Source organism: Macrobrachium nipponense, chromosome 24 (assembly GCF_015104395.2).
Source record: "Macrobrachium nipponense isolate FS-2020 chromosome 24, ASM1510439v2, whole genome shotgun sequence".
Lineage (NCBI taxonomy): Eukaryota > Metazoa > Arthropoda > Malacostraca > Decapoda > Palaemonidae > Macrobrachium > Macrobrachium nipponense.
Window position 1 is genome coordinate 4,268,392 of NC_061091.1, and position 10,000 is coordinate 4,278,391.

The 10,000-nt window shown below is 38.8% G+C and overlaps 1 protein-coding gene across 1 annotated transcript in view; it reads right to left on the reverse strand.

Annotated features, from left to right (window-relative positions):
• LOC135205751 (A disintegrin and metalloproteinase with thrombospondin motifs adt-1-like) overlaps nt 1–10,000 on the reverse strand; it is a 74,661-nt gene that overhangs the window by 22,725 nt on the left and 41,936 nt on the right. Inside the window, exons 9-14 of the mRNA XM_064236866.1 lie at nt 8,013–8,224; nt 5,424–5,618; nt 3,942–4,070; nt 3,374–3,542; nt 2,954–3,049; nt 1,796–1,913 (exon numbers count right to left, since the gene is read on the reverse strand). Of these exons, the coding sequence (XP_064092936.1) occupies nt 1,796–1,913; nt 2,954–3,049; nt 3,374–3,542; nt 3,942–4,070; nt 5,424–5,618; nt 8,013–8,224 (919 nt within the window). The remainder of the gene's footprint in view (nt 1–1,795; nt 1,914–2,953; nt 3,050–3,373; nt 3,543–3,941; nt 4,071–5,423; nt 5,619–8,012; nt 8,225–10,000) is intronic.

A 10,000-nucleotide genomic window follows, 5' to 3' on the forward strand; every position in this document is an offset into this window, starting at 1 on the left:
CGTCAGTGCACTCCACGTGGAGCACTGTAGGCATTACTTGAGGGTTTTTGCGGAGTCCCTTCCTCCTGACTTGCCAACCTCTCTAACATTTATTTCAAAGTGCAACTGCGTTGAGGTTTTCCTCTTGTTACACCTTTCAAACCGTCTTACTTTCAATTTCCCTATCATCACTGCATGATCTCACAGGCCCTAGCGCTTGGCCTTTGGCCGAAATTTCATATTCGATTCAATTTATGGCAGCGATAACGCTCCCCCATTGGAAACTGAGGTTGCGTTCAGATGCTCGTCTGTGGCGCTAACGAGAAACCGCTCCTTTCTGCCCAGAACCAAGAGAGTTATTGAACGTGATCCAAGTTTAGAATAGGCGTTCAGAGCATCGCAATGGACACATATTTTCATATCTTGATGAAAAAGGTAGACTCGGTGCAGCGGTTACCTCTAACTTTGTAAAAAGGAAAGAGCACAAAGTAAAAAGATAGCTCATTAAAACGACACACAACGAGGCCCAGGAGCTTCTAGGGCGTGTGTGAATGAGTGAGCGAGAGCGTAATTAAGTTATTTACCCATTGCACAACAAACTTCGCCTCACGGAAACCTCCAGTCACGAATATTTCGTCATTTTTATTCTCTCAACGGGTCGTTGACCTGTCCGTGGTGATACCGTGACCCCAGTGTCGTATTGCCTTTGCTGTTAGCCGACCCTTTTGGAACGCGAATAATGACGTTACACCCGAAAGAGGCTCTGACCTGATCCGTCTCTTCCAGTCTCTCGTCAACTTTGCAAATAAGCCGCCAATCCTTTTTCATAGGAGGTCATTCGCGAATGGCCAAGTTAATTCGTGAATGGCCAAAAGTTATTTCAAAAGCGAGGCGTAAATCTAATTAACATAAATTGGATCCGCGTTTTATTGATAAATGACTCTCTTTAAAAGCAAAAAAACAAAAAAAAATACAAAAGGGCTCATGACGTCACAGGTTGGCTTTGTTATACAGCAATGAAAAGGGTCTTTGAACTCTGTTCGACATACAGGTAATACAGTTCAACTCTCTCTCTCTCTCTCTCTCTCTCTCTCTCTCTCTCTCTCTCTCTCTCTGTAACGTTGCTATATATCTGTGAAATATGAAGAGTATAATATAAAAATAAATCAAAAACTAATTAAGTAAATTAATCAATACCTAAATCAAATATACACAAACAAGATATTTTAGTAAATGATTTACAGAAGTTATTAATCATACAAAGTGAAATTATAATAAAACAAAAACTTCGCCTTTTGAAAACCATATAATGACAATCAAAAATTAAGGAGTAAATAATTGACTGAACATATCAATAAAAACAGTTAAATTATAATAAAAAAAACATGACACCTTTTCAAAACAAAATACAACAAAATAAAATACTAATACAAAATACAGCAAACTTAAATCCAAAATAAAAAGCAGAAAACTAAAATACAAAAAACATAGAAAATTAAAATAAAAAACTAAAATACAGCAAACTAAAACACAAAAATGAAAAAAACAGAAAACTAAAACACAAAAAACATAGCAAATTCAAATACAATACTAAAATACAGCAAACTAACTAAACTAAAATACAAAAAAATAAAATACAGAAAAATACAAAGATAAAATACACCAAACTAACAAAACTAAAATACAAAAAATAAAATACAGACAAATAAAGTACAAAAATAAAATACAGCAAGCAACAAAAATAAACAAACAGGAAAAAAAATACAATACAGGAAACTAACAAAACTAAAATACAAAAAATAAGAGACGTGCTCACCTGTGGCGCCCTTCACGCAGCCCGACTGGCATTCGGAATGAGTCCAGGGACCCCATCCCCCAACCACCACCTCCAGCGTCCTGTTGCCCCAGGGCACGCACTGCCCGCCTTGGCACCACTGTGGGCGCGTCGCCAAGGAAGAGAGAAAAAGATATTAGTAAATTGATTGAGGGCGTGATCCGACCTCCAGCTTACTCTGGGTGTGTGCAAGATTTTCCCCTCATGCATAAATTGTAAACTTTATAACTATAACTTTTGACGTAAATTAAAACGTGCTAAATTCTACAGTCAAATAGAGCCTTGTTACACCAACGAAAATTAAAATAAATACGCTATATTAGAAATAATTGTTCTGTACTGTTCAACATGCACATAATTTATTTTCTCACATTTTCATTTTAATTAATAAATCATAAATATCCTATTCTAACATTCCTGTATCTTAACTCAAAGCGAAATACATTTTCAGACCTTTATTAGGCTCTTTCATAGACCTTTCCTAACCCCTACCCCACAACAACTAAGTAGTTTGTAGGCTTACTCCCCGAGTAAGCGGAAATGTCTAAACATGGAAAATGTGCTCTCAATACGAGCAGAATTGATCAGCGTGGGAAGCGAGAATCTGTTCTCTTTAAAAACAACAAGTTTTTATCATTTCGGAAAATATGTTGGGCGGTGGCATCCCCCCCCCCCCAGCGGGTCTCTTAATCAGAAATTGGAAAAAAAAAAGTGTCGATAATTCAATTTTCAAAAGATATCTCAGGTTCTCCATAACACCATTATTTCGTTCACGTTTAAATTTACATTTCGACCAAATTAAATACTTTACTCTGCATGTAAATGATGTGCACTATTTAAATAAATAGATAAAAGTTGTTAAAAGCAAATAAAGACAACTATACGCTAATTTAGATGCCCATAAAATCATAAATTGTGGTTATTTATTTACTGCAAATGTCCCATCATTATATTTCCCGTTTATTACACCTGCTTTTTAAAAAAATAACGTTACCGAAAATATAACACAAATGTCCATTCAAGCCCAGCAAAATAAATGAGTCACTCCCAATGCGTTCTTTTTTTCTATTGACAATAAATTAATAAAGTATTCGAAGTCGAGAACGCTAAAATAGTCTCCCTTAAAAAATGTTCACTCACGTTTTCTCCTCCGCAGTGAGTGCCCTCTAACGCTGGTCCGGCCAAGTACGACGAAATCCTCTGGGGCGTCATGCATTCGACGCTTTCGCAAACTTCCTGGTTGAAAATGAAATAAAAGGTTTTTAAGATTAATTCAAGTAGCGTAGTTTCAATTTAGTTTTTTTTTTAATAGCAACACTTTTCTTAGAAGTATTTTACTTTCTTCAATACGATTACTTGGTATTTACTACATACGTTTCTCTGGTAACTGAAAGACATTAATATTTTCTTCGCTGGTAATCACGTGACCACAGTGCTCCCTATGCGTGTCGTAAAATCCTAATTAATAAACAAGTTTCATCTAATAAATTAGCAAATGTAGAATGGGCAGCTTACAACTTGTTTGTAATATAATAATAACTAATTATTACTCCTACTCACTTGGATCTTAGTCAAGTCGTACAGAGTAGCATCGTCGTCCCTCAGGAAGAGACGACATTGGGCCGTGGCGTCCCACTTCTGTCCCGGAAGTCCGTCGTAGACAGAGTGGTCCCACGGACTGTCCGCGGACGCGATCTCGTTCTCCGCCCCGTCATTGAGACAGTCGCCGCTGCAGGAAATAGATGGAGTTCCTGGATTACAGTGATGCCAACCCCTCTAACCCTACGCCCCCTACAGGAGACGAAAATTACCCTACATAGCTGAAAGTGACCCGACATTCTGCGGCTATGATAATAAATAAATCTTTAGATTATGTTTACACGCAATATCATGAATACTAATAAACATATTGATCTAAACCTACCTTGTTACAATTACCCTACGCTTGAAAATATTGCCCTGCCGTCTACGATTTTGCCCAGATTACCCTACGTGTAGGGCAATTACCCTACAGTTGGCAACGCTGCTGGATTAACTATACTGCAATAAAAATCACTTGCGAGTGGTTACGGGAAATCAAAGATTGCAAACAGAATGAATGAGGATACTTCTGGAGGAAGGAACATACTTTTGAAGCTGCAACTTGTCCCGAGCGCAGGTGGACCACGTAGTGGCTCCTCTCAGTCCACGCCCGGCTGCCATGATGAACCCTTGGCGGTTGCATTCGTTGCTGACGCCGTCGTGTCTTAGACCTAAGCTGTTTTATTTTAGGAATAAAGAGACGGGAGTCGGTTCAAGATCAAACTAATATTTCTACGACATTTTTTGGAAATAAGAGATATAAAGTCGGTTAAAGCTTAAGTCTACCATTCCACGACAGAATATCATGTTATGGGGAATGAGTTTGAATTGTTTCAAAATAAATATACAGTACAGCTTTTTGTGAAAATAAATAAAACGTTCCAAACTGATTTTGGATGCTGAAATAAGAAAGTTAAACTTGACAAAAGGAAAGAAACAAGCTTAACTTTTTTAAACATAAAGATTGAAATATGTTAAGCCCTTTGTATAACTGTTCAAAAGGATGGACTTCAGGTAAACCTAAGATGCATTTACACAAAAGAAAACTAAACCACATTTTAGAGCTCTCTAAGAGGCCTCAATTGTTTTCAGACAAAAGGAAGAAACAAACTTCAAACCGTTCTAAAACTCTACAAAATGCTGTAACATGTAGGCCTATAAATTTTCATATATAAAAGTTGAAAGTCTTCACCTAAACTAGACCGAACGCCTAATCTGTTTTCTGATATGAAAATTAAATCTCATTCTAAACCCTATCAAAGGGCCAGAACATGAAGGCGTTGGTTGTTTATACATAAAAGATTCTAAACACAAGCTGAAGTCTACAACATTTAAGCCCATACTGAACAAAAAGAAAATAAATAAAGAAAAAAAAAACCCTCTTTCTAATACTCGACAAATGCTCCTCTTCCTTAACGTACAACACCTAAATTGTTTTCGAGCTAAAAAGCAAAGTAAGTTAATCCACAAAAGACTACGACATTTGACCTTTGGTTTTATAATAAAAATTCAAATTGGCACTTCCACTGAAACTACTACAAAAAACCACAACACGTCCTAGACCTAACCTATGAATCAACCTGTGGCCTTCACGCCAGAGCGAAAGACAAGAGAGCTTTCTCTCTCTCTCTCTCTCTCTCTCTCTCTCTCTCTCTCTCTCTCTCTCTCTCTCTCTCTCTCTCTCTCTCACACACACACACACACACACACACACACACACACACTTTGGGGTATATGATATAAAAGGCTTTGAAATTTGCTATAATTCACTTCCCACTTCTGTATTTTTGTTCCTGTTATTTTCATACGAATATTTATACGTATACAAGTTGAAAGAACCAAGCCTGGTAAATCCTATACTGTTCAAATACCTGTAGGTCCCTAACTACAGTAACGCTGACCATTTAATTTGGGACGCCAGGTGTTGAACTGACACTGTGCCTTACACTAGACTCAGTATACGATTCTAATTTTAATTATACTTTTTAACAAGAGATTCCTAAATCTTTGACACGCCTTCGTCTCTCACCTGTGGCCGATTTCATGCGCCAAGACGTAGGAGCTGAGAGCTCCCGCCGAAGGATAGGGCCTCCCTCTGTAGTCCACGGCGCCCAATTCGTTGATGACGCAGGAGAGGGACGGGTCGCAGACGCCCCCGGTGTAAGCCAAGCCCATGGTCACTCCGTTCTCCGTTCCGTCTTCGTTCTTTTCGAAGAAGTTTAACCTGAAGGGAATTATTTTCAAAGAAGTTCAGCTATTTTCAAAGAAGTTCACATTTTCAAATAAGTTCAGCCTGAAGTGAATTGTTTTCAAAGTTCAGCCTGAAGGGAATTATTTACAAATAAGTTCAGCTATTTTCAAAGAAGTTTAGCCTGAAGGGAATTATTTTCAAAGAAGTTTAAAATTTCAAATAAGTTCACCCTGAAGGAAATTGATTTCAAAGTTCAGCCTGAAGGGAATTATTTTCAAAGAAGTTTATCATTTCAAATAAGTTCAGCCTGAAGGAAATTGATTTCAAAGTTCAGCCTGAAGGGAATTATTTTCAAAGAAGTTCAGCTATTTTCAAAGAAGTTTAGCCTGAAGGGAATTATTTTCAAAGAAGTTTAGCCTGAAGGGAATTATTTTCAAAGTTCAGCCTGAAGGGAATTAATTTCAAAGTTTAGCCTGAAGGAAATTCTCTCTCTCTCTCTCTCTCTCTCTCTCTCTCTCTCTCTCTCTCTCTCTCTCTCTCTCTCTCTCCCAGGATGTGGGAACGCCAGCCAAGACTTATAAGACAAATATTTGGTTTTCTCCTCCTTAGTGTTATAGAAGCTTGTCTCCCCCACCCAAGCCTCCCCCCACGTCCAACACCCCTTCCCCCTTTTGTTTTTTCTCCCCTACCCCCTCCCCACCCGCAACCCCTCTCCTTTAGATAAGGAAGACGCTCGTTCGGTTAATGGAATCAAAACAGAAGACGTTGGTTATTAGATTTCTTCTTTTTTTCTTCTTCTTTTTGGTAGTGAGCTAGATAAAATTCCAGAAATTCCCGAGAGTACGGTAGGTTTAGAGAGAGAGAGAGGGAGGGAGAGAGAATTTAGTAGCATAATATATATAACATATATATATTATATACATAAATGAATATATGTACTAGAATATGTATATGTATGTAATACTACATATGTCTGTAGAACGAATGAATGGAAGAAGGCAGTTCAACCCACGATATAAAAACAACAATACAACATGTAGTATATAGTTCCATGCAGCGCAGGTCCGGTGTATTCTTAAGTAACCGACCACAATCTGTGACGTCACGAAAACTGATGTGAACATCGGGATAATTGCCTTTGTTACACTTTGAAATGCGATTTATCAAGAGATTCCTCCATAGATTTAAGCGATGAATGCGATTTTGGACGTTTGAAATGTTGTAGTTCACGTGGATATCGATAATGGAGGAATCGTATAAGCGAAATGTTGCACCAAGAAGGTTTTTCTGCATGAAACTTTTATTGAGACTGGCGGGATCATGGAGAGAGGGCACGCGATATTTTCAACGGTTTTTGTTTTAAACTTCTCTGTCTTGGCGTTGTGTAAATTTGGAAACTCGTGAATTTTTTTAAAGTTAAATTGCTTTTGTGAGTTGTTCGTTGGCGCGAATCCTTCTTTCAGTTCATGTATTCAGTTAAATACACATAGTTTAATTTTGCGATAAAAAATTATGGACGAAGAGTAAACGGCAGACATCAATAAACAGATTGATGTACACATGCCCGTACTCATAGTTTTTTGCGGGGTGTCGTTTTTCCCAAAACTGGACCTGTTCTTGTCTAAATGTCATTGCATATATAGGTCTATATACTACAAGATTGAAATACTGGAAAACGTTATTTTAGATTGTAGGATGTTTCCATATGATGCATATGAAAGTTACTTGTATTCCCGCCAAAATCTGTTTAAGGCGGGAGAAATTGAGTCTGGGGCAGTCTCGCTTGAGTAAGCGTAGCCTCAACATTGTCACGTGCACTGCTGCTCATCATGTATTGAACTGTGTGAAAATACAGCTATTGCATATTGCTCGTGTTTGAGTATACCCAACCTGCTTACATAGATATACTAAGAAGAAAAATTGTCTATGTGGTTTATGCACTTCTATTCGATTACATGTTATTCAAAGTACTGACTTTGGTTAACAGAAGATATGGACTTCCAGAACTTTTGGGGGGGTCGTGTAGTTCGACCGCCCCACCCCACCCTTCCCACGGTGCATGCTTAGTTAAAGAGAGAGAGAAAAAAAAAGAGACAGACAGAGCGACGTTCCACCCCACCCCACCCTTTTCCCGGTACAAGCTTAGTAAAAAAAGAAAGTTCTCTAATGTGAACTTTCAAAAATTTTGTGGGGGGTCGTATTGATCGACCCCACGACAGCCCCTCCACCCTTCCCCGGTACAGGCTTAGTAAAAAAAAAAAAAAGTTCTCTGTAACATGGACATTCAGAAATTTTGGGGGGCTCGTATCGTTCGAACCCAACTCCCTTCCCACGGTATACAGGCCTAGTAACAAAAAAAAAAAAAAAAAACAAGACGTCCTCCGTGCCCCATTAAACTGCAAGGGCACGGCACCAAAGGCCTCTTACCCTGAGAGGTAGACCCCGACGTCCCAGTGGTCGGGGCTGGCGTCACTCGGGTCGTTGTTCCTCTGGTTGTATTGGCAGAAGGACTTCAGCAGCTGGATCCTGTCTCCCCTGTGCGTGGGGAGGTCCTCCGGCTGCGTCTTCAGGAGCCGCAGGTGGGTGATGCTGAGATGGACGGTACGTCCGAGGGACGGGTGACGGTACAGGGCCTGCACCTGTACAGGTACAGAAGTTACAAGAGTCAGTAACTTGAAGTGTTACATTACATGAGGGAAAATGTACGTGAAATAGTATTAAGATAAAAAAAGTATCTTTCTTCTCTATTATTTATGAGAGAGAAATTTTTACATTACATGAGAGAAAATACACATGACATATTAGGATGCAATATATTTTTCCCTTTCTTTTATTTTTGAGAGAGGGAGAGAAAATATACATGAAATATTAAGATGAAATATATATTTTCCCTTCTTTTATTTGTGTGAGAGAGAGATAAAGAGAGATTTACATTACACGAGAGAAAATAAACATGACATATTAAGATGAAATATATTTTTCCCTTCCTTTTATTTTTGAGAGAGAGAGAGATTTTTACATGACATGAGAGAAAATATACATGAAATATTAAGATGAAATATAAATTTTCCTTTCTTTTATTTGTGTGTGTGAGAGAAAGAGAGATTTACATTACATGAGATAAAATATAAAAGACAGATTAAAATTAAATATATTTTTTCCTTTCTTTTATTTATGAGAGACACACGAAAACCTTTCTCGTCTAAAGCAAAAAATAAATAAATAAATAAAAAGCCACAGGAAAGATTCTACACAATTAATAATATCAAAAACCTTAATGACAGGAATATGATAATAATAATAATACGCAAATCTTCCCAGCTATTCACAATTGGCACCAAAACTTTCAACCATTATTAACGAAGGACTGCCTGTCCCCCCCCCCCCCCCGCCCCCCCCCCCCCCCCCACAAAAAAGGGGGCGGGTGGAGGAGGGAGGGGCAACCATCCCCAATTATGGAAAAGTCCCCCAGGATCCTCCTCAGTGTTAATTATGCAGCATGTAGGATGCTAAAAAAATTGGGGACAAGGATTTTAAAAGCCGGCTCTATTCTAAAGCTGATGAAAACAAACAACAGAGTTTACTATTTTAATTAATTTTATATTTCATCCAAAAATGTACTGACAGACCTAAAGAGTGTTGTTGTTGTGTATGGCGTTTTGACGTTGCATGGAACCACCAGTGGTGATTCAGCAACGGGACCAACGGCTTGACGTGACTTCCGAACCACGTCGAGAGTGATGAACTTCTATCACCAGAAATACACATCTCTCACTCCTCAATGGAATGGCCGAGAATCGAACTCGCGACCACCGAGGTGGGACGCCAACACCATACCAACCACGCCACTGAGGCGCTCACAAGAGGAGTGCGACATGGAATATTTTTTTATATTTTATTGTTTAAAAAACGTTTCTGTGTCAGATAGACAGCTCAACAAGAAGGAGTTCCAGAAGACTGCTGGACCTTGATCCAGTCTGACCACCTAAAGTAGATTCACATCAATCGTGCATCTGATGTCTAGGCCAGTCCTTTACGACGCTCCTGATTGGCTGTTGATAAGTTTGATAAGCCAATCACAGGGCTGCAAACTCTCAGTCTCTCTCGAGAGTTCACATAGGCAGGATGTATACTCCACCTCTCCTGAGGGATACTTTTGAATGTCGCATCCCTCAGGAGAGGTGGAACGTACATCCTGCCTATGTGAACTCTCAAGAGAGACTGAGAGTTTCCAGCCCTGTGATTGGCTTATCAACAGCCAATCAGGAGCGTCGTAAGGGAATGGCCTAGACATCAGATGCACGGCTGATGTGAATCTAACTATAGTACACATCTCTTAAGAAAGGGCCACAGAAAGCACTCGAGTGTTAATAGTACTATGTAAATACTTTCAAGTAAACAAATAATATAATAAT